Source organism: Ovis canadensis, chromosome 1 (assembly GCF_042477335.2).
Source record: "Ovis canadensis isolate MfBH-ARS-UI-01 breed Bighorn chromosome 1, ARS-UI_OviCan_v2, whole genome shotgun sequence".
In the NCBI taxonomy this organism is placed as follows: Eukaryota; Metazoa; Chordata; class Mammalia; order Artiodactyla; family Bovidae; genus Ovis; species Ovis canadensis.
The window spans coordinates 133001350-133027625 of record NC_091245.1 but is presented as its reverse complement, the minus strand read 5'-3'; the positions used below and the strand labels follow the sequence as shown (position 1 = coordinate 133027625).

Below are 26276 nucleotides of genomic sequence, written 5' to 3'. Positions count from 1 at the left end.
CTTCCTTTTGCAAGAAGGATAAATCAAGAATGATGAAAATATTTATTAATAGAGGGTGGTGGCAAGTGAGATTTCAGAGGGCAGCTTCTTACTTTAGTGTTTCGGTAATCTAAGTGTTTTACGTTTTCAAATAGTAACAAGAAGGAGAGAAAAACGAAAATTAAATCTACACAAATAAGTGAGCTAAAATATATCAAATTGATAACATAAAGTTCATTCTAGTCACTTTTATTTATTTCTAGAAAGTTTTTATTGGAGTATAGTTCATTTATAATATGTTTGTTTCTGCTGTACAGCAAGATGAATCGGTTATCTGTGTTCTTTTTTAGATTATTTTCCCATAGATCATTAGTGTTGAGTGGAGTTCCCTGCACTGTACAGTAGGTTCATATTCGTTATTTATAATAGTGTGTCTATCCCAATCTCCCAATTTCTAGTTACTTTTAAACACAATACCTCGACTACACAGCCATAGTGGGATATACTCTAAAGATAAACAGACGTGCCAAGACACCTTAAAGTTTGCTCAGTTGAGTGTTTTCTCTTTCTTAAAAAAACTGAAGTATATTTTACATACAAGATTATACTTAAGTTGGTTTTACTAATAGTTTAGTAAATTTAGTAATACTGTAGGACAAAGCAAGTGAATATGGTACGGTGAGTCATTAGGAACCAAGATGTTCACTGCAAGTGATAAAATACAAATATGAAAGAAGTTAAGTGAACAAGAAACACGCATGGGATCCAACATGAGCCGCGGGCCACCCGCGGAGACTTACTTCCTGGCAGTACTGCAGGATGCCCTCCTTGGTGCCAATGCAGGTCTTGGTCCCCGATGGATCCGACTCCCACTTCCCATTCTGCACGTTCATGTGCATGTTCAGTTTGCCACAGAACATGGCCACCTGGGGTTCTGCAAGCAGGCCGGCATTGCCGTCAGTGGGCACCTGGAAAAGTAAGTTTCAGTTAGTTATAGAAATCCATAGCTCTGGGGTGGAGGTTGGAGGAAGGGCTATGAAGAGAAACATGGCAAAAAATATGCAAAAAATAGCTCTATTCTTGGGAACTCTCAATTATGAATCTCTATGGGTTAAGCTTATGTGTCCTGGGCTTCCCAGATGGCTCAGATGGTAAAGAATCTGCCTGCAATGCAGGAGACCTGGGCTTGATCCCTGGGTCGGGAAGATGCCCTAGAGAAGGGAATGGCTACCTACTCCAGTATTCCTGCCTGGAGGATTCCATGGACAAAGCAGCCTGGTGGGCTATAGTCCATGAGGTTGCAAAGAGTAGGACAGGACTGAGCGACTAAGCACAGCACAGCATATATATATATATATATATATATATATATATATATATATATATACACACACATTGGCCATGCCACACAGCTTGTGGGATCTTAGTTCTCTGACCAGGGATTGATCCTGGGTCACAGCAGTGAAGCACTGAGTCCTAACCACTGGACCACCAGGGAATTTCCCATATAAATATTTTTAAAAGGGGAAAATGGAAGTTCTGAAATATCCATACTACCCCACTTATGAGGTTCTGATAGCTCAGAAAGGGGGGAAAAAAAATCAGCAAGAGATGAAAAATAATTGGCAAGAGTGAAAGTCTTATTCAAAACCAAAGAATCAAAAGACAGGACATGGTGGCCAAGTAATTCCTCCCTGGTTAAATCCAGCTGCCGAGGAAATGTGTGAGGTCCATGCCAAGAAGAGTTAACTTCCAACAGAAGCCATTCATGTAGCTGGGAACCGGGTGATTCTAGAATAACTTGTGTCATGCCTAAAAATTGCTCACAGGAGGGAAAAAAACAACAACACTAAAATTACACCAAGAGATTTTGGTTAAAGAAAGAGCTTCCTGACACTTCTTCCCACAGAAATGTAAAAATAGATCAAACATCTGTCCATTCTAGTCATCATCATACATATTTTGTCCATAAATCCCTAAGAGGATTTTTACCCTTTAAAAAAAAAAAAATCTTGCATTGAACTCATCTGAGACCTCTCAGACCTAAGCAAAAGCTACTGGGCACAATCTCTAAAATCACGTTTCAGGTAACATTTTCTACATTTCTAGTTCTGCTTTGTAAAATGCATTTAGTAAGATTCTGCTTCTCTGATGCCCAAAGTAACAAATAGCAATGCAAGCCATAGTCTTGGACTGTCAGCAGAGTAGCTGGGATCCCTCAATTCCCCAGTTTGGAGCTTTCCCCACCACCTATAATTTCCAAGTCGGAAAATGAGAGGCCCATGCTCCAACAGCTGCAAAGAAACAGTCTGAGCAGAATGCTCCACAAACGCTAAGTTTCACAGTTTTCCTGAGGGAATAAGAGTAAATTCAATGCCTTGATCCTCAAAAAACAGCATATACACTTTGTCCGTTTTACTGAATTAAGTAGTAAGATAATAACATCGCAAGAAAGTCAAGTAGTCAGATACCTATAGACAAGGCCCCATATTAGATGCAATGAAGGACATAAAATGTATTTATAATATAGATAAATACATACAATTTATGTGTTAATACATTTATTTTTAAATTCCACTGTCAAGGAATTAAAAATCTAATAATGAAATCACCATTGTATTCGCCATGGTACTTTATTCCGCTCAAACTCATTCTTGTCCCAAAGACTTCCAGTCTAAGAATCTTGAGAACTTACCCCTAACCAAACAGGGAGACTAATGATCTTTTACCATGGTTGGTAATAATTTTGTTGAACAAATTCCCCCCTTCTCTATCTCAACATTTCTCTGTACTCAGATTCTCCACAGTGAGTTCACCGCAGTTTCTATCTCCTTGACAACAGGAAGGCCCTTCATTCCAAATCCTCCCCTCAAGGAACATGAGGTACCAATTTCTCTCCCCCATGGCAGCCAGTTTCCAAGAGTTTCAATAGTCCCTACTTCCTAGATTAATGCTCTCATCACTGTCATCCATAAAATATTCAGGGTTTTTCTGTTGCAGCAAATAAAATAGGGCAGAAATGATATATGTTTTCCAAGGCAAGGCTGTAAAGGGCCTTAGGGTTGCTTTGCTGCTGTCTGGGACAATCACTTGGTATTGGGGGGCGGTGTCCAGCTGCCATGTTGGAAGGACACTCAAGCAACCCTGTGGAGAGGCCCATGTAATGCAGAATCGAGCTCTCCTGTTAACAGCAACGTTAATGAGCTTGGAAACACCCGACGGCCTCATCAAGCCTTCACCTGCTGACATGACTGAAACCTCAAGGGAAAACTCGAGCCAGAACCACCCAGAAGACACTCCCAAATTCTCGATCCACAGAAACTGAGATAATAAGTTTTTGTTATTCTAAACCATTAGTTTTGAGGTAACGTATTACACAACAATAAGATACCCAATAAGTTCTTCCGTTTCTCCAGCTTCACAATACATCCACAAATATGCTCAGATCTCCTCTACTGAAATAAAAAGTAAACAGACAAAAAATATTTCCTCCCATTCTATTATATTCTAGAGCAGGGAGGGTCAACATATTTTCTATGTCAAAGGCCAGACAGTAAATATTTTAGGTTTTGTGAACCATACAGTCTCTTGTACCTGCTCAACTCTGTTGTGTGTGCCTGGAGTTGCTTCAGTCATGCTGGACTCTTTGCAACACTATGGATGTTAGCCCGCCAGGCTCCTCTGTCCATGAGATTCTCCAGGCAAGAATATTGGAGTGGGTTGCCATGCCCTCCTCCAGGGGATCTTCCTGACACAGGGATCGAACTTGTGTCTCTTATGTCTCCTGCATTGGCAGGCAGCCCTTAAGTCCCCTGCTGCAATGCAAAAACAGCCGCAGACAACATGGGTGTGGCTGCTTCATAGGAACATTTTCTTCATAAAACAGGCAGTAGACCAGATCTGGCCAGTGGCCCCAAGTTTACCTATCTTTGCTCTAGAAGAATTATTATTTTTTCATTTTTTCCAACAAATCCTATCAGATGGTGATTTAAATGCTCAATGATACCACCTTCTTACCTGCTTCTTTAGACTCTTATACTGTGGTTTACATTCCCACCCTTGGAACAATTTTCTCAAAGGTTACGTATAACTTCCTGAGAAAGGAAAGTATTTTTCTCCAATACCTGTTACTTTTCAGTTTCTTTGCCATACCTGAATTCTTCCTTACAAGTCTTTCCGCTTAGCTTCTGTTGCAATGAACTAGCCTGGCTCTCTATTTTTCTGATTATCCTCTTACTAACTCAAAATCCTTCAATGCCACAAATAAGACATTCCTAAAGATTAGGCCATTGCTTCTCTTTTACCTACTTGAAGAAGTCTTTCACCTCCTTGCTGCTGAGTGGCAACTAAAATATAACAACAGCAATAATACATAAATAAAGCAACTAACATTTCTTCATTCAGTAAATTTGAGTATACAATACATGCTAGGCACTGTGTCTTTAGGGACAAGGTAGTAAATCAGGCAAGTGCTTATCCTGATAATAACATGACCAACCAGTCTGCTTGGGACTAAGAGGTTTCCAGGATGTGAGACTTTTAGCGCTAAAACTGTCAGATGCACTGGTAAGTTGAGACACTGGCCACTCTATCAGACAAACACATCAAATGTTTCTCCAGTTTTCCTACCTTGACTTTTTACCACCTTTCTATTTTTCCCATTCTTCATTATTTTTCTGTCTTTTTGACTTTACAATTATTTTAATTGCCATCTGTTTGTATGTTTCTATATTCCCACTATCAAATGGTGGTAATCACTTTCTCATTCCCCTCAAATGAATTGATTATGGCCCTATCATCTTACTGGAATACATCTTTAATTGCCTATGATTTTCTCCTTTTGACAATGGGAGTTAAGAAGACATATGCTTCAATTCCTTTCAGATTTCCACCACATGAGATTTAGTACCAACTTAAAAAAAAAAAAAGTATGGTGAGTCACGATCATTAACATGCCTATTTTCTTAGAATGGAGCTGTTTAATAGTTCAAACCTTGATTCCTCAATACTTAGGACAACTTATTATGCTGGAAATTATAAAACTGGCTGTATGTGCATAACTGTGACATTTGACATTACAAGAAGCCCTTTATAAATAAATACTTCAATCACAAAAACGTTATTTCTTGGACAAAAATTCTTTTCCAAGCCAGCACCAGCTGCGTACAAGATCAGAGTAAGGGAATAGTAGAGAACAAACTGAACCTGAAGCTTTTCTATTCTTAATGAAGTCCACCTGCAAAGAATTTCAGGTTTTAAGTAACATATCCCTGGTTCAGTTAATTAAGACAAACAACCCAGGATCCTTACTGGTGTCAAATAACCCATCTAAGAAACAAAGCCCGGTTTCTGAGAGAAGCCCACTCACTCGCTGGCATTCAAACAGAAGGAGACTGTGACCACCGCAAGGGGGTCACACAGAGGATAATACCTAGCCTTCCAAGGGCCCAACAGGTTCCCCCAAATCCCTTTCCCCGAATGAAGCCTCAAAAAATGGCTGAATACATCATACACAGTGTCCTTTTCAGGACTTGTTAAAATGAACCCTCTTAAAAATGAAATCTTTCCATCCTAGAGTAAATTATTTGCAGCTAGTGACAATACCCTGTCAAAGTCATCCTAAAGGTAATTATCCCTAACTTTTACAAAACATTTCTCTTTTTAATAGAAAATACAAACTTGAGTGGATGGGAAATATACCCACTTGAATAACTATTACTTTAATTTTGCTTTCATCTTAACACCATCTAAAGTAACAACTTAATGTTACTTGGCAGAAATCTAAGACAACACATAAAAGATTGGCATCCTGCTATAAATGGCCATTCATAGTCTTTGCATTTCAGAGCGACTGAAGACGAAGATAATTCTTATAACTTGAATGACTTTCCACTGACATCATAAGACCAAAGATGCTTTCCCATGGGAAAACAGTGCTCAGTGACAAGGAACAGAATAACCGGCTGAAACAAGGGCGCATGCACACTGCCTCAGAAGCAACAGGCTATTTACAGAATGCTCTGAACTACAGAGACCCAAAGCTACACCTAAAAAATGCTGTCAATCTTTTAAAAACAACCATTTGCTGCCAGCTCCATATTTTATGGTCATCATAAACAGACAAGCTACCCAAGTGAAAATGGACTTTCCAAAAGAAAGTTAGCTAGAGAACAGCTTTTAAAAAGCTGAAGGGGAAATTAAAACAAACAAATAAAATATATATACCTAATCTGGGCCACTCTGCAGAGGTGACCCTGGAAACATACACCTAGCTAGAATCGGTGCAATTTACAAGCACAAAACCAACTTCTCAAACAAGTTCTCTCACTGTCTTTCAAACTGGGTGTTCCCTTTCTCCAAAAAGTTTCTCTTTATTATCATCAAGGAGATCAAAATTCCTTATAGAGCTGGCTTGGCAGCATTCCTCCCCACACAGTCCCAACTAAAAGAGAGAGAGGGAACAAGGAACTCTCTGTTTCACTGGCCAAGAAGTCTAGCTTGGCAAGGAGAAGGCACAGATCCATAGCTTAGCATCCGTGGATTTATGTAATTTTAAGGTTTGTGGCTAACGAAAACCATCTGGTTTCTGCATTTAAACGAACTTCTCACTGGTCTGAATAGCTGGCCTCCTATAGTCGAGTATTGACTACTATTTAATCAGTACACAATTTCCTTGGAGTGATTAGATTTTATATAGTGAGTATCTTTTAAAAAGTACAACATGATGCTACTTCTATCACAGCCATGGTTTCCTCATATAAACAATTTTCTGTTAGCCTGGGCATAATACAATTATACCCTCTGCACACACACAAAAATATTTTAAAACATTCAAATTTTCCATTTTCAGTGTAATTATTCTGCAGCATCACAATCAAGAAGATTTGAGCATGAACTCCTTTCAAGGCCAAATAAAGTACCTCATTTAATCCTTAACAAACAAATTTTCAGTCTCCAAAGGAAAAGAAGATTTGTAAGGCTTTCCTTTAAATGCAAAAACAAAACAAAACAAAACAACACCCCAAAACCCAACAACGGTAACTTAAGCAGAAGCAGACCATCTACAATTGCCCATTTTGTCTCCAACAGCGAACTGAAATTAAAATCAGGATCACAGAACTGAAAGAATCTGTAAAATCATCTGTCTCAACTCTAAGCAAAAAGAAAAGGCTCTGAAGGAATTTGTTTAAGGTCACAGAAGTATGAACAGGCAGGGCTGGGAGCTGGACCTATGCCGTCAAGGGTTTTGTTGATGTGACCAGGGTGACTCTCAAATTAAAACGGAAAATTGTAATTTTCCAAGGTTTGGCCCCTGTGTGTGGGTGTGTATATTTGTAGTGAGAAAGAACAGAGTAGCTAATCAAAGCATACAGAAAGCTGAAATGTGATTACCGAAACTGCACACACAGCTTCAATTCACCTGTGTGGAGAGGGGCTACGCTCCTTACACTCGTTAGCTGCTGTACAATTATTTCAGAGCTCGACAACATGACGTGTGTAATCAGCGGTGTCCGACTCTTTCATGACCCCATGGGACTGCAGCCCGCCAGGCTCCTCTGTCCATGGGGATTCTCCAGGCAAGAATACTGGAGTGGGTTGCCATGCCCTCCTCCAGGGGATCTTCCCGACCCAGGGATCGAACCCGAGTCTCCAGCATTGGCAGGTGGATCTTTTACCACTGTGCTACTTGGGAAGATCAGAGCTCAAGTTTCAGGCTTAAAAATGACTGGTCACAGAGAAGACATCCCTTTCAGAGATCTAATCCACACATTTCACTCCTTGAAATCTGACATTCTTCTGGGGACATCAGTGAACTGGCTTCAAATGACAGTTCCTCTGCTGATATTGACAAAGCTAATTCTTAAACGGAGACACACAGCCTGGAGGCCATCCCAGAGGTGCGGCCCACATCACAAGTTTACACCTATGTCAGCCTGCACGTGAGGGAAACACCTGTCAAGGAATCCTAACACACAATCACAGTCCTCCAGCTGAGCCTGAGCTTGATTTACCCTGAAAATAGGACCTGTTACAGTGGAAACAGTGTCAGACTTTTATTTTGGAGGCTCCAAATCACTGCAGATGGTGACTGCAGCCATGAAATTAAAAGACGCTTACTCCTTGGAAGAAAAGTTATGACCAACCTAGATAGCATATTTAAAAGCAGAGACATTATTTTGCCAACAAAGGTCCATCTAGTCAAGGCCATCGTTTTTCCTATGGTCATGTATGGATGTGAGAGCTGGACTGTGAAGAAGGCTGAGCACTGAAGAATTGATGGTTTTGAACTGTGTGTTGGAGAAGACTCTTGAGAGTCCCTTGGACTGAAAGGAGATCCAACCAGTCCATTCTAAAGGTGATCAGCCCTGGGATTTCTTTGGAAGTAATGATGCTGAAGCTGAAACTCCAGTACTTTGGCCACCTCATGTGAAGGGCTGACTCATTGAAAAAGACTCTGATGCTGGGAAGGATTGGGGGCAGGAGGAGAAGGGGACGACAGAGGATGAGATGGTTGGATGGCACCACTGACTCGATGGACGCGAGTCTGAGTGAACTCTGGGAGTTGGTGATGGCCAGGGAGGCCTGGCATGCTGTGATTCTTGGGTTCACAAAGAGTCAGACATGACTGAGTGACTGAACTGAACTGAACTGAGCCTTATAAGGAAATTCCCTTCCTGACCTCTCTAGATAATCCATTACCATATTGCCTCTTTTAAAGCTCTATTGATACTATGTATAAAATAGATAACTAATGAGAACCTACTGTATAGTATTTTGCCAACAAAGGTCCATCCATATAGTCAAAGCTATGGTACATACGTACATATGTACAAATGTGAGAGTTGAATCATAAAGAACGCCGAGTGCCGAAGAATCGGTTTCGAATTATGATGCTGGAGAAGGCTCTTTGGAGAATCCCTTGGGCAGCAAGGAGATCAAACCCATCAAACCTATTGGAAATGAACCCTGAATATTCAGTGGAAGGTCTGATGCTGAAGCTGAGGCTCCAATACTCTGACCAACTGATGTGAAGAGCAGACTCACTGGGAAAAAAACTCTGATGCTTGGAAAGGCTGAACGCAGGAGAAGAAGGGGGAGGTGGAGAATGAGACAGTTGTATGGCATCACTGACTCAGTGGACATGAGTTTGAGCAAACTCAGGACATAGTGAAGGACATGGAAGCCTGGCGTGCTGCAGTCCACAGGCTGCAAAGAGTTGGACATGATTCAGTGCTTGAACAACAACACTGTGCAGCACAGAGAATGCTACTCAGTGCTCTGTAGTGACTTAAATGAGAAGGAAATCCAAACAGAGGGGAAATATACATATAGCCAATTCACTCTGCTGTACAGTAGAAACTAACACAAAATCACAAAGCAACTATGCAGGCACGTGTGCGAAGTCACCTTAGTGGCGGTCGCTCTTTGCAATCCTATGGACTGTGGCCCTCCACGCTTCTCTGTCCATGGGATTCTCCAGGCAAGAATACTGGAGTGGACTGCCATGCCCTCCTCCAGGGGATCTTCCCGACCCAGGGATTAAACTCATGTCTCTTGTGACTCCTGCAGTGGTAAGCAGGTTCTTTACCAGTAGCGCCACCTGGGAAGCCCATCAAACAACTAAGCTCCAATAAGATTTGATAAAAAAACTAAAGCTCTATAAACTCACTCTTGCCCCATATGTCTTTACAACAATGCTTATAAGACACTGTACTCCTCCAATCCATGGACTGTCTTTCTCTGAATGAAGGACATCAAACTTATTACTAAATTATCTTAGTTTTGTAATTTGATAGTATCAAACTGTTTTTTTCTGCTTAAAGGATCGATATTCTAAAATTGACCCCAGATTCCTTCCAACTTACAACAAAGGCCTGTAAATAAATTCTCGCTGCCGGTGCCCAGCAGAAAATCAAGAGTTGTCTTAACAGAAAAGTTTGTTATTCAACACTCATGCAATTAATTACCCATGTTTACAGCACAAATTTTAGGCAGGCCCAGGAAGAGTGATGCCCACTGCCTGGAATAGATATAAAAACTGGAATTAAAAAAAACAAAGCCTCATGTAGGACAACCAACCGAACTCTGTAGGCTATAGTTTTCTATCCAATTAATGCCCATTTAGTCCTAAGAGAAAATGTCCTATCTTTTAACTGAATGCATATATACATATACATCATATACATACTATACCACATATAATTGTGTTTATTGCACTCTGACGTAACAATTAAAATTCTTTTCAACGTCGATCACTTTGATGTTTATCTCTTTAATTCCGTCTTGTAGTTTTCCTGCCATGTTTCACACACAAAAACATACTGTATCATGATTTTTATATTACTTTGACTCTGTCAATATTATTATATCTCATCAGCCTTGATCATATGCACATGAAGATAAAAACAGAGTTAAGGGCAAAAACGGAAGCATCTGCTTAGACCTTTCCCTTCATTATCTTATTTGACTCTCAGAAGAACCAAGATAATTCACTTCCACATCTACTTAGATAATCAGAAATGCTCAAAACCTCCCTAAGAGTCTAATCACTGGTGTTTACTCCAAAGTCCATGCTTACTTTTTTTCATAGTTAACCAGCTGGCATTCCTGCTACTAGTTCTTAAGCATTTTTATTTTCAGTACTTGAATATTATTTTCAAATAAGTTTCTCCCTGATGATAGTACTATCTTACAGTTCTTTGCTACTGGCTCTTAAAAAATATTTTTAGACCAAGTAAAAGGGCAACAAATTCAGTTTTTAAAAAAGTTTAAACGTTTAATCTGCATTTTCTAAATTAAACTCCTAGACGTCAACACTTAGTAACCTTTGGTAGCTTCCTCTTTAAGAAGTGAAGTTGCTCAGTCGTGTCCAATTCTTTGCAACCCCATGGGCTGTAGCTCATCAGGCTCCGGGATTTTCCAGGCAAGAATATTGGAGTGGGTTGCCATTTCCTTCTCCAGGGGTTCATCCCAACCCAGGGACTGAACCTGGATCTCCCTCATTGTAGGCAGATTCTTTACGGTCTGAGCCACCAGTGAAGTTCTCCTCTTTAAGAAGTTGCCCCAGAAATGAAAAGGGAAAACTTTCTCCTAAATTAGTTCTTACCTTAAATCAGAAACAGCTAATCGAATCACCAAAGTAGGGGCCCAGAATCCCCAACAGTCCAAATTGTGAATGCATATCCTTCAAGGCTCATGTTATTTTATCTCTATTTGCTAATTTCTCAACAATGAGCACATTCACAGGCAATGAGCATACCTATCTATGCATATCCCTGTATTGTGTATGTGTTTTAGTCACTCAGTTATGTCTGACTCTTATGACACCATGGACTGCATCCCACCAGGCTCCTCTGTCCATGGGATTCTCCAGACAAGAATACTAGAGTCGGTTGCCATTTCCCTCTCCAGGGGATCTTCCGGACCCAGAGATTGAACCCGGGTCTCCTGCATTGAAGGCAGATTCTTTACCATCTGAGCTAGGGAAGTCCCATATTCCTGTATTATACCTACTATAAAGCCACCTGTATAATATGTAGTAACATGGTGTTAATAGCAGTAATAAACAGAGTTTACAGGTAGAGAGAGCAACTAGAGCAAATCTCAAAAGACAGTGCTTTGCTAAAGGCACACTCTAGAGTTACTGCATTTAAGCCACATTGCTAAACAGCTAAAGGACATGGAAACTGGGCTCCATGGGAATGCTGGTTTGAATGGCATTCACTATAAAGGAATCTGATGGTACCAAATGAACTGTTTTCCAGTATGATTTCCATTAGTTCTGACAGCTAGGACAGATAAGCATTCAGCCCATAATGCTACAGAGAAAACTGAAACTCTATTACTTCTCACATTTTAGAGATAAAAGAGATAATTCATTCAATTTCAATTTTGTAAGTATCACTATTTTCTATCAAATTTGGCCAAGCTCAGCCAAGATCTTCCTAATCAAGGGCTTCCCTGATAGCTCAGTTGGTAAAGAATCCGCCTGCAATGCAGGAGACCCCAGTTTGACTCCTGCGTTGGGAAGATCCCCTGGAGAAGGGATAGGCTACCCATTCCAGTATTCTTGGGCTTCCCTGGTGGCTCAGCTGGTAAAGAATCTGCCTGCAATGCGGGAGACCTGGGCTTGATCCTTGGGTTGGGAAGATCCTCTGGGGAAGGGAAAGGCTACCCACACCAGTATTCTGGCCTGGAGAATTACATGGACTGTATAGTATAGTCCATGGGGTTGCAAAGAGTCGGACACGACTGAGTCACTTTCATTTTTCAGCCAAGATCAGGTGACTCATAGGCATGTGAGCTATAAAAATTATTACTTTAAGCCACTGAACTTTGGGTTGGGTTGTGGCTTAGCAGCATTATTGTAGCAAGAGAAATTAATACAGGCAAGTATTATATACAGCAATAAAGTACTGACAGAACCAGGGCTCAATGTTATTTCAGAAGGATGACAATCGAACTGAATTTTTAAAGTATATGTGCATTAGCCGCTCAGCCATGTCCAACTCTTTTAGACCCCATGGACTGCAGCCTGCCAGGCTCCTCTGTTCATGGGATTTTCCAGGCAAGAATACTGGAGTGGGTTGCCATTTCCTCCTACAGGGGATCTTCCCAACCCAGGGATCGGACCTGCATCTCCTGCACTGCAGGAGGATTCTTCACCGATGAGGTTGTTTCCGAAAGTTTTTAAGCAATAGGACCTTATACTGAAATAAAATTTTGTGCGACAGCCTCACAGCTAAGTTCCTCGCTTGGAACCTAGATGTCAGCCCTACCAGATTGCTGAGGCACTGGTCCCCTAGAAACTCTGCTTTTCTACTATTTGCTCTATTGGTACCTGATGGGTCTTAGTGAATTCTCAAAATGGTTATAAGGTTCCTCAGTACCCACAGGGGATTTGTTCCAGGTCCTCCCCACTGGCCCACCCTCTGTACCAAACCCAGATGTTCAGGTCCCTTATATCAAAGGACATGGTACAGTCAGCATTCCTTGGATATTGAACCCCCGATGCTCAGGGCTAACCATACTGGGAGCACCAGCTGGTTCAATGGAGGAACTGAACTGTTCAATTGAGTTCACTGTAATTAACATAAATTTAAATTGAAAAACTGATTACTCAATCCTATTACTGAAAAAATTTAAAACAAATTTAGAAAAACTTGGATAAGCAAATCTACCCTGTGATTGTAAATTTTATATATTTTATGAAATTTTCCCAGCCAAAATTTAGTGTTCCAACTGAGATTTTGATGATAGGGTTTTTCTTTTTCTTTATATGTCCACAGATGATAAACAATTTGCTTAAATGCACTGGCCTTAAAAAGAAAATAAATGCATTTTAACTCAATTGGCTTTTTTTAATTGAAAATTAGTTGCTGTATATGTTACAGGTGTACAAAATAGTGAGTCACAATTTTTAAAGGTTGTACTCCATTTATAGTAATTGTAAAATACTGACTATATTGCCCATGTTGTACCGCATATCCCTGTAGCTTATATTATACATAATAGTTCGTGCCCAGCCCCTATGTTGCTCTCCCCCTTTTCCTCTCCCCATTGGGAATCACTCATTTGTTCTGTATGTCTGTGTCACTCAATGTTTTTGAAAGGAAATACTTTAATAAATATGATGTAGTGCTATTAAATAGACGATGCTCCTGCTCACGTTTTATATGTGGCTGTGTGAATACAACATCAGCTCCAATACTTGGGTGACCTGATGCAAAGAACCAACTCATTAGAAAAGACCCTGATGCTGGGGAGAAAGATTGAAGGCAGAAAGAGAAGGGGACAACAGAGGATGAGATAGGTGGATGGCATCACTGGCTCGATGGACATGAGTTTGAGTAAGCTCCAGGAGATGGTGAAGGACAGGGAAGCCTGGCGTGCTGCAGTCCGTGGGGTCACAGAGTTGGACACAACTGAGCAACTGAACAACAACAACATTCTAATTACACTTCTTCCAGGAAAGGACACGCAAATTTCATCACCAAATACTCACTCCACTCCACCAACCACTTTGTGATTGCTGAATGCCGTGGAACAAAAGCAGAGAGAATTCTTGCCACACACAGCCCAGGCCCAGCTGTAGGAGGCAGGTGTGTGTGCAGAGAAAAGGGCAGGGTGAGATATGGGGACATATGGAGTTCTGGAATGCTGTGGCAAGCACTTCTGTCATTTGATACCTCACATTGAGATCATACCACTTGGCACCAAACAAGTCTCAAAGTTAAAGTCTCAGTGTCACCTGAGTTTAGTGTACAGACATAGCCAAGTAAGTGGAACAGTTATGAACTCTAGATATAACTGATTCTATTGCCTACAGAATTTTCAAGCTAAATTGTTAGGACTATTCCTAAGGTGAGTCCTCTTAATATGAGACCCTGGATGTTGACAAATTTGTGGTACTTCACTCATCAACCTGGCAGACTCACAGAGCCTTTTACCTTTTATTCAATATCATATGCCTCACAATCTAACACAGCTCTAAACCAGACTTTTGTCAACAGCACCTTATCTATAGCACTACAATGAATTTTCAAGAGCATAAAACTTAGGCTTAAGGTACAAAACTTAGGTTTATGGTACAAGTTTTAATATATGTGTTGCTGAAGTGAGCACTACAAATTTTTAAAGTTTGTTAGTTCTTTTTTTCCTTTTTATTTCTTTCACTTACTGCAACGATGTAAAGCATAGAAGAAACAGAGGCCCCAGGGATTATTGGGTGGAGCAGGGAAGACAATAGTGTTTGGACAAGAGACAGGAGGGAAATAAGTGGAAAACAAGCTTCCAGAAGTCGATTTACAAACGGAGCCAGATCATTTAATTAGAACATGCACAGTAAGGTCATGTACAGTACATAGTACAGAAGTGGATATATTCGCAAGAGTTACCCATACTACTTGGACAAGGGAGAAAAGAGCATACTTCTCTGCTCTTTGTCAGCCCAGAAATTCATCTCTATTATTCTATATAGCCTCTACTAGGTTTCAGGTTTCAAGTCACTGTGAAACCAATGTAGGTGGAGAGACAATGAGGGCAAAAACAGGGAGAGGTGGTTAATGAGATTCCTAGTCTTCGGCTGTATGTTGTCACCCTGTTTATTAAAATTATATGCAGAGTTAAGTACATCATGCGAAATGCCAGGATGGATAAAGCTCAAACTGGAATCAAGATTGTGGGGAGAAATATCAATAACCTCACATATGCAGATGACACCACATTCATGGCAGAAAGTGAAGAGGAACTGAAGAGTTTCTTGATGAAAGTGAAAGAGGAGAGTGAAAAAGCTGGCTTAAAACTCAACATTCAGAAAACAAAGATCATGGCATCTGGTCCCATCACTTCATGGCAAATAGATGGGGAAACCATGAAAGACTTCATTTTCTTGGGCTCCAAAATCACTGCAGATGGTGACTGCAGCCATGAAATTAAAAGATGCTTGCTCCTTGGAAGAAAAGCTATGAGAAAGCTAGACAGCATGTTAAAAAGCAGAGACATTACTTTGCCGACAAAGGTCCTTCAAGTCAGAGCTATCAGTAGTCATGTATGGATGTTAAGAGTTGGTCCATAAAGAAGGCTGAGCGCCAAAGAACTGATGAGAAGACTCTTGAGTCCCTTGGACTGCAAGGAGATCAAACCAGTCAATCCTAAAGGAAATCAACTCTGAATATTCATTAGAAGGACTGATGCTAAAGCTGAAGCTCGAATCCTTTGGCCACCTGATGCAAAGAGACAACTCACTGGAAAAGACCCTGATGCTGGGAAAGATAGAAGGCAGGAGAAGAAGGGATGACAAAGGACGAGATGGTTGGATGGCATCACCGACTCGATGGACATGAGTCTGAGCAAACTCCAGGAGAGGGTGAAGGACAGGGAGGCCTGGCATGCTGCAGTCCACAGGGCTGCGAAGAGTCGGACATGACTGAGCAACTGAACAACAAGTCTTCAGCTGCAGTGAGGGAGCCAGTATCCATATCTGGACCCAATACATTTCAGACTATCCATATCCCTTAGTATCTTTAAATTCTAATACTAAAATAGCATGAAAATACTCCTAAGGTTGAAGATCCTTACAAAGATGCTCATTTTCCATTAAGATATAATGCTGTCCTTCAATGATAAGGATAATAAAATCTCAGAGCAGCAGTGTAAGGAGAGAATGAGACAAACTGTTGAGAGTACCACTAAAACATATACACGGCCATATGTGAAACAGATAATCAGTGGGAATTTGTTGTATGATGCAGGGCACACAAACCCGGGGCTCTGTGATAACCGAGAGGGGCAGGATGGGGTGGGAGGTGGGAAAGAAAGAAAGTGAAGTCGCTCAGTAGTGTTCAACTCTTTGCGACGCTATAGACTATAGCCCAACAGGCTCCTCTGTACTTTGGGATTCTCCAGGCAAGAATACTGGGGTGGATTACAATTTCCTTCTCCAGGGGATCTTCCCAACCCAGGGATCGAACCCAGATCTCCCACATTGCAGGCAGACTCTTTATTCTCTGAGCCACCAGGAAAGCCCAGGGAAGGTGGGAAGGAGGTTCAAAAGGGAGGGTACATGTGTATACCTATGGCTGATTTCTACTGATGTATGGCAGAAACCAACATTTGTAAAGCAATTATCCTGCAGTTAAAAATAAGTTTAAAAAAACAAAGTTTTTAACACATTTCAAAAAAGAAATCTCAGAGCAGCTCACAGAGGGATGAAGGGCACTCATGTGAACCTCAGAGCCCCGCTAAACCCTCTAGGCAGTCATTTCCATCAGATTTCTGACTAGCCTGGGGCGGAGCAGTTGAGACAGCTGGCATGCTGTTATAGATGCAAAATTAAGGTACTTACATATTTCAGCACGGGCCCGATAAAAACAGGGGCTTCTGTTTTATAAGATGGTACCAACCAGTCCTTGCCATTAGTATGTGACCTTCAATTAAGAGTGTGAGGAAGATCCTAAGTGGAAGTGGATAATTAACACTTTTCATGAAAAAGTTTCTGAAAAATCTTTAACACAAGTCACATTACAGGTGATGAGGTCAATAGGAAGAGGATGAAGAGGAAATAAAAGAATTTACTCTGTGAAAGCCAACTGAGACAGAGGATTTCAGATATTTACTATTTACTTCTGGTCTCTTCTCTTCATACATACACACAAATGCACACACTTTCATATTTATGTTCAGAGAATAAGAAGCCACCCTGTTGGAATAAGACAGAATGTAAATAAATACATTATATGAGATAAGAGTATCAAATATCTAGATATCATCTTCCTCTTTTCAGAATACTGAGAGAATGATTTCAGGAAACAAAAATCATGAAGTATTTTGGATAAACACACAGGATATTTACATTCTATCCTTTGGTTTCTGTCCTTTCAGCAAAGTTGCATAATATTTATCTATCTGCCTTTTCTGTCTGCTTATCACTTTCACACCACTGTGCTTTCATTACTGGGACTTTCTTGCATAGAAGAAAACTGCTTTGCAAACATAACAGAAATCAGAGAGAATGTTAAGCTGATGTAAAAAACCTAAGATAACTTTCAAACAGCATTCTTGCTCATTGTTCCAAGTGTTTTCTGTTAACTTATCATTTTTAGTGTAAACTAAGATTATTTCTCTTCCTCCAGGGTTATAACTGAAAAATACTCAAGGCTCAAGTTTCAGGCTACTTGCTTGATAAGCATGGGTAGGTTATCCTTCTTAAATAAGGCACCAAGGCACTTCAATGGGAAGAGAAAATAATTCATAACAAAGGGAGCAGTGGATTTCTCTTTTCTCAGCTACAAAACAAAATCTTTGCAGAAACAACAGAAAACCAGGAGTCAAAAAAAAACAAACACACACATTGGTGTTTTACTTTTCTACCTACTTTTCATGTTAGTTTCAGTGAACACAGACACTTAAGCCTTCGTTTCTTTACCTCTAAGTGAAGACAGAACCCACAGGGCTGTTTAGGGGTCCAGATATGACCTACATGGAGATAATCTGAAAGCAACAGTGAGAGTATTACGGGGTACCATAATACTATCTATTGGGATAAAGATAATAAATACTATCTGTTGGGGTAAAGAGAATGTCTAAATGATTCAAGTGTGTGGGATAAGCACTCCTTTTTTTTTTTTCAACGTAAATACAAATAAGAGGAGGAACTTCACTGTCTACTGGAGATCCGCCTTGATCTCTAACTATCCACCTCTCCCCCCATATAAAGGCATTCAATAAATCTTTATGGAAAGCATTAAGGAATGTCTGGCATGAAAGACAGCGACAATAAGAAACTCAAGTGTAGAAAGTGTGATTATCAATGAGGGCCTGGAACAGTAATTCCACTTCCAAGCTTGTGAGATTTTGTTTTCTCTTGTGGCACCAGGAAAGTGAAGTCCTCAGGTGGAGAAATGAAACTGCAGAACCCACACTCCTGCCTTTACCAGCTCCCACGTGCCAACTACCACTCAGCTTGTTCAGGATCCTCAGACTCCTCCTAGGGGGAAAAAAAAAAAAAATAGGGCACACAAAGCGAGGTGGTTCCACAATGTTCAGTGTTAATTTTCTAACTCTTTGAGAACACATTCCTGAAAGGAGCATGATTTTGCAATTCAGGCAGCATTTTAAAAATCAGATTATCTCACTAGACTCCAAGAATTGCATGAACAGTGTGGACAGCCAGACTCCTTCGAGACAGCATCCAATCAACTATTTAAAAAAAAAAAAAAAATTCTGCAGCTAAAAGCCCTCAGCGGCACAGAACTGATCCTCAGAGATTTCAGTATAATGTAACACCTCAAGTGAAGGCTCATGTAAAAAACAAAATACACCTGAAAATACAACAGGGAAGAGAGAGAAACTATTTGTTGACCAGTCGGGCCAAATAGCATATGCCTTTGATTATCACACAGCTGCCCTTCCCACTGCAAATAGACAAGCTTTCAGAGTTGTTGGACTCCTGGGTTAAGTTTCAGGAACGTGCTGGCTTGAGGCCATATATTAAGAAAAACATTTCCCTGGAACCAAATACATTCAAGGTTGGGGGTGAAGGGGTGAGCTGAACACCGCTGACTTCAATGAGCATGCAATGGTGGGGATGAAAACGAGGAGGATCCACTTGCTAATACAAGATTAAGCATTGACTAAGGTTAGATATGCAGAGACGAGAATGGAGTTTGCACAAAGGATGCAGAACCAGAAACTGGTGCAGAAAATCTACATAGGATGAGCTGCGGAGAGGAGGCATAAAAGGGAGGAGGACAGTGTTGGGTCTGAACGACCTTGAATTTGTAAGCAATCTCCAAAGCCACAGGGAGCAGCAAATGCCACACTTCAAAGAGAGCAAGAACAGCATCCTATCCTTGTATGAAGGGGATGTGTGGGCTTGCAAATTCAATAAAGACTTAAACAAAATATCTTTGCAAAAAAGTTTCATTTGGGGACTGTGTTTTTATAAAGATGAGTCATTCAAGCTGAGTCATGAGTATCTATTCATTATTATAGCCATTTTTTCCCTTCTGATTCAAAAAGAACACTGAAACCTTTTCTCCCAAAGCTTTCACTGTGCTTACTATGCATAATGGAGAGTGGGCCCTGGGATGTAGGGACAAAGGAGATGGGCACAGGCAAGACCACACAGAAGCAAGGCACGAGCAGTGAGGACAGAGCATGGCAGTGGAGGCGGGGGAGCTGGGAAGACTGGTCAGTTTCAGGAGCGCGCACATGGGGGTGGTGGCAGGGTATGAGTCTGCAATGCCTTCCCAGCTAACAACAACGGGCCTCAGGCTAGAGGATGCCAGTTCATCCCCATGGGGTGGAAAAAGTAAAGCAACAGTCACACTGGTCACGCCCTTCCCAATTTATTAACAAAACAACCTATTCCGCCATACGGCTGTGCGCCCCAGACCACACCAACAGGTCTTATACTCAATCTGGTCCCTCCACCCATTGCATTTCCTTGCCTTGAGTGATAGGAAACTTTAATTTTCAAAACTACAGATGTTTAATGGAGCTGTGTAGGGTTGCTGTTCCATCATGGAACACTGTGCCTATGTAACCTGGGGACAGAAATATCCAGAATCTTGCATTGCTAATCCATTCTCTCGAACCACGGAGATGTCTTTCTGACATGTTTACAGAAAAATAAGCCCGAAGACAGAGAAAGAGTTTGCAATATAATCTATATCCTGCCGTTAAGGGAGAGAGGCATTGTATTGTGCTGGCAAGATTTAAGTTCCACCAAGAAAACTAAGTATGGGCTGCTTATGTGGGCCAGACTTTTTAAACAAATTTGTTCAAACAAACCGAGAGGCACACAGCTGTGATCTCTCTCATTCTCTCTCTCTCTCATACACACACACACGGTATAGAATTCTAAGAAATAAGAATCTTAGTAACTGGAATGGAAGCACCTTTTCAGATTTGTTCAAATGTTTTACAGGCGTAGCATTTTTCTAAAGAGGGAATTATGCTGGTGTGCACGTAACACTCAACTCTTCTGGCCTAATGAGGGCGAACTCTCAAATATCCACAAGCATCTGCTTTCTTTTATAAAGCATGGCCAATCTTCAGTAAAGAAATGCTTTACCCTGGCACCAGGCTGGCCCATATTATTCAGCTGTTCTCCATCATAGAAAGCTTGTTACCTACATGGATCATAAGCCATTTTGCTTTTTGAGCCCCATGTATTGATTCCAGTGGAGGACGCTCAAGGATCTTGGGAAAGCTGGTTGTCACAACTCGGGTGGTACTATTGGTAGGTGGAGGGGAGGGATGTTTCTAAACATCCTACAAGGCACAGGACAGTCCCCCATATACAAACACATGAAAGTGAAAGTCTCACAGTCGTATCGGGCACTTTGCGATCCCATAGACTGTAGCCTGCGCAGCTGCTCTGTCCATGGAATTCTCCAGGTAAGAGTACTGGAGTGGGTTGCCAATTCCTTCTCTACGATCCCAGAGGATCTCCCCAACCCAGGGATCAAACCCAGGTCTCCTGCTTTGCAGGCAGATTCTTTATCAACTGACCCACTAGGGAAGCCCTATATAAACACATATACGTTTTGTAAGGTACTTGGGAGATCAAAAGTAACTCACATTAAGCAGAATAGCCACTCTACTCAAGAATAAGCCATAATTATTTTGTATAAATACTAAAAAATTAACTTTATTAGCTCCTTATTTGTCTATTACAGTAATCTCTCAATTAAGAAGTCAGGGCTAATTATTCAACCTATACACACACACGGGTGGTAACTACATCTGAGCAAAATTCATGTGGAAGTAAGACCACACTCAAGACTAAGGAATCCAGCCAGATCATCTCTCCTTGAGTAGACTTTCTAACACTATCCAATCACTTCATAATGAATGAGCTGGGCAAAGAGAGAAAGGGCTAAACCACTGGCATTCCTTTAAATAAGCCATTAACTCTACTGGAATAACAAGCATACACTAACAAGTTACATACATCAATAACTGTATGACAAGTCATGACTAAAAGCTGCCTGTTTCCAGAAACTTCTTTATGGCCTGTACTTGCAACTACGAACCTGGTTTAATCCATCACTTTCTAAAAGAGCTCTTAGAGACCTCAGGGGACTTACCGGTTCAGGGTGCCTGTAGGAGGGACGGGCTGAGGGAACCCACCCCTGAAGTTACTATTATAAACCTTGGAATCAAAAGGAAAACAGGCTGTGTCTAGCATGTAACTTCTGTTTGGGAGGCACTTGTTAACTTTTAACTCTTGATTTCCTTTATCTCTAAAGTAGATATGTTAACACCTGACCTCACAGGTATTATGAGGATTAAATTCAATAATATACATAAAGTGGGTGGTAAGCAATTTGTTTGAAGAGTGAACCACAATGACTCAGCTTGTTTCTAGTAAGAAAAAAAAAAGGCAGGAATTCCAGTATGAGAAGCTTCTGGACATATCTGAAGAGACTGAATGAATACATTTCTAGTCTTTAAAATCTCCTGAGAGTTATCTCCACCAAGATGTCTGCTATTTATTCAAGAATTCTGAGAGGGGATTTTCTGCTCTCAAGAAAATGCTGACTGTATAACCAGATATGACACACTGGAAAAGAATGCCTTATGCCACTTGAAACAGACAATCTTCCCTCATTTATCTGCAAGATGTCTGCCTGCCAAGCTGTTTCTAAGAGACAAACCAGTCACGACAACACCCGTGTGTCCTCATACACAGCTATGACCTACAAGCTCAGTGTGGCAGGTCTGACTCACCAGGTCTCAACAGTATTTTCAAACCATCTAAGATATTTAATTCAGGCAGGTTAATGGTTACTTTAGCTCTTTTTAAAATGTCTAATACACGTTTCATGAAGTCTACCCAGTGTACTATTACAACAATTCTTATCAGGGTGAAAGAGCTGTGGCAATTTTCAAGATGCTAAGAATTTTTCAGTCTGTTTATTTAGCCACAGTATGAAATTCATTTTAATAGGAAGTTTATTTAACGTTAAGACAGTTTTTGTTGCAAGCTCATACCAATAAATTATTAAATATATCTGTGTGCAGAGATATATATATATAGGACTTCCCACGTGGCTCAGGGTAAAGAATTTGCCTGCCAATGCAGGACACACAAGAGATACGGGTTTGGTTTGGTCCCTGGGTTATGAAGATCCCCTGAAGTGGGAAACAGCAACCCACTCCAGTACTCTTGCCTGGAAAATTCCATGGACAGAAGAGCCTGGCGGTCTACAGTCCAGAGGGCTGCAAAGAGTTAGACATGACTGAGCACACAAGCATGCACACGTACATATTAGTATATACACATATTTCACTCACGGTGTACACTCAAAATGGCCCGGCAGAGTTCAAGACACCTTTTTCAAAGTATTTATATATGCCTCAATTAATTTCTCAGTGTTAAGACATTTAGTTATTTCCTATTGGAGGGGGAATTTCATTGTTAAACACATATGAGAAGTGGAATCTTCAAGATGGATATTGGAGACTCTGAGAAAATCCTGTACTAATGAAGCTAGTTCAACTTTTTCTACACCAAGGTTTTGCAAACATATATTTGGCCATGAAACCATCCACTGTGGCACATTTAACATATTTGGAAGAGCTTGAAAAACTCGGTAAGAGATTTGCAATGGATGATCAAGCAAAATTTAAGCAAGTCATTTTAAGTAAGACAAAATATTGACAAATAAAACTGAAAAGAAGTCTTGGAGGGAATGAGAGAGGAGAGTATTACCCTGTGACCACAGAACTCATTATAAAGCATCCTATTTGGCTCTAAGCAACATAATGATATGCCATATCGAATGCAAAGCAAGAAAAGGGCCGATAGGAAAGATGTGTGCGCACATGCCCCAAATACTTCAAAAGCCAATCATAAGCATTCAGAAACATGCAAGACAACGAGAATCAAGAACTTTATAAAGTCCAATAAACTATACAGGTAAACTGAATTGAGGTTTCTTAAGTTAGATTTTGACTTATATCATAAATACCATATATTAATGCATATATGTGGAATCTAGAAAAATGGAACAGATGAATCTACTTCCCAAAAAGAAATAGAGACAAAGGTGGTATGAGCTGGAAGATTGGGATTTATGTACATACACTACTGATACTATGTATAAAACAAAAAACTAGTGAGAACCTACTGGATAGCATAGGAAACTCTACTCAATGCATTGTGGCAGCTACATGGGAAGGAAATACAAAAAGGAGGGTATATATCTACACATATGGCTGATTCACTTTGCTCTATAGTAGAAGCTAACATAGCACTATAAGGCAGCTATATTCCAGTAAAATTTTCAAGTTAGATTTTCATTTAGTGAAATAAATGTGAGAGGGTTGATGATAGGTGCATGTACTTAAATCACATCCTGGGATTACAAAATCACATTTCTAAAATTCATTAAAATGACGCTAAGTAAAAACAATGGGTGAATAAGGACTAAAAAAAGAAAAGGCAGCAGACATGGATATCATAACTCTGAACTGAAGCATAAACCCAGAAGAGAAAGACTTGATGCTTTTGTTTCCACAATACACTGCATGAGAATTACTAGTGATGTCACAATAGAGAATACAGATTCTTTCTGATTTTCCAATTTTTATACAAGTGAGAGAGAGGTCAGCCCAGCTCCTAAATAAGGAAGATCTTTTTTTTTTTTTAACAGATGTTTAAACATGTGTTTTCTGATATTGCGGAGCTCATTAACGATGATGAGTAAAAAAGCATTGGACAAGTAAAGGGTAATTAACATCATACCCAGAACCTCACTATTTCTTAAATGGTTTCTACCACTATAACAGGAAAAAGTTGTGTTAATTTTGACTATGGGCTTCCTTGGTAGTTCAGCTGGTAAAAAATCTGCCTGCAATGCAGGAGAGCCCTGTTCAATTCCTGGGTAGGGAAGATCCCCTGGAGAAGGGATAGGCTACCCACTCCAGTATTCATGGGCTTCTCTGGTGGCTCAGACAGTAAAGAATCTGCCTGCAATGTAGCAGACCTGGGTTTGATCCCTGGTTTGGGAAGATCCGCTAGAGAAGGGCATGGCAACCCACTCCAGTTTCAATATAAAGAAGATAAAAGCCTTCAACATCACACAAAAGCTAAACCACTTATGTTTCCAATCAAAAACGCATATAACTCATCAGTTCAGTTTATCAGTTGTGTCCGAATCTGCAACCCCATGAACCACAGCACACCAGGCCTCCCTGTCCATCACCAATTCCCAGAGTCCACCCAAACCAAGGTCCATCTCGTTGGTGATGCCATCCAACCATCTCATCCTCTGTCGTCCCCTTCTCCTCCTGCTCTCAATCTTTCCCAGCATCAGGGTCTTTTCAAATGAGTCAGCTTTTTGCATTAGGTGGCCAAAGTATTGAGTTTCAGCTTCAACATCAGCCCTTCCAATGAACACCTAGGACTGATCTCCTTTTGGATGGACTGGTTAGAACTCCTTTAAGTCCAAGGAACTCTCAAGAGTCTTCTCCAGCATCACAGTTCAAAAGCATCAATTCTTTGGTGCTCAGCTTTCTTTATAGTCCAACTCTCACATCCTTACATGACCAATGGAAAAACCATAGCCTTGACTAGACAGACCTTTGATGACAAAGTAATATCTCTGCTTTTTAATGTGCTGTCTAGGTTGGTCATAACTTTCCTTCCAAGGAGTAAGTGTCTTAATTTCATGGCTGCAATCACCATCTGCAGTAATTCTGGAGCCCAGAAAAATAAAGTCAGCCACTGTTTCCACTGTTTCCCTGTCGATTTGCCATGAAGTGATGGGACCAGATGCCATGATCTTAGTTTTCTGAATGTTGAGCTTTAAGCCAACTTTTTCACTCTCCTCTTTCACTTTCATCAAGAGGCTTTTTAGTTCCCTTTCACTTTCTGCCATAAGGGTGGTGTCATCTGCATATCTGAGGTTATTGGTATTTCTCCTGGCAATCTTGATTCCGCTTGTGCTTCCTCCAGCCCAGCGTTTCTCATGATGTACTCTGCATAGAAGTTAAATAAGCAGGGTGACAATATTACAGCCTTGATGTACTCCTTTCCCAATTTGGAACCAGTCTGTTCCATGTCCAGCTCTAACTGTTGCTTCCTGACCTGCATATAGGTTTCTCAAGAGGCAGGTCAGGGGGTCTGGTATTCCCATCTCTTTCAGAATTTTCCACAGTTTCTTGTGATCCACACAGTCAAAGGCTTTGGCATAATCAAGAAAGCAGAAATAGATGTTTTTCTTAAACTCTCTTGCCTTTTCCATGATCCAGCGGACATTGGCAATTTGATCTCTGGTTCCTCTGCCTTTTCTAAAACCAGCTTGAACATCTGGAAGTTCACGGTTCACGTATTGCTGAAGCCTGGCTTGCAGAATTTTGAGCATTACTTCACTAGCGTGTGAGATGAGTGCAATTGGGCAGTAGTTTGAGCATTCTTTGGCATTGCCTTTCTCTGGGATTGGGATGAAAACTGACTTTTCCCAGTCCTGTGGCCACTGCTGAGTTTTCCAAATTTGCTGGCATATTGAGTGCAGCACTTTCACAGCATTGTCTTTCAAGATTTGAAACAGCTCCAGTGGAATTCCATCACCTCCACTAGCTTTGTTTGTAGTGATGCTTTCTAAGGCCCACTTGACTTTACATTCCAGGATGTCTGGCTCTAGGTGAGTGATCACATCGTCATGATTATCTGGGTCGTGAAGATCTTTTTTATACAGTTCTTCTGTGTATTCTTGCCACCTCTTCTTAATATCTTCTGCTTCTGTTAGGTCCCTACAATTTATGTCCTGTATTGAGCCCAT

The 26276-nt window shown here is 40.7% G+C and overlaps 1 protein-coding gene across 6 annotated transcripts in view; it reads right to left on the bottom strand.

Moving 5' to 3' along the window:
• APP (amyloid beta precursor protein) overlaps positions 1-26276 on the bottom strand; it is a 313643-nt gene that overhangs the window by 245262 nt on the left and 42105 nt on the right. For all 6 annotated transcript variants that reach the window (XM_069549724.1, XM_069549735.1, XM_069549746.1 and 3 more), the window contains exon 2: positions 780-947. In XM_069549724.1, coding sequence (XP_069405825.1) covers positions 780-947 — 168 coding nt within the window. The remainder of the gene's footprint in view (positions 1-779; positions 948-26276) is intronic.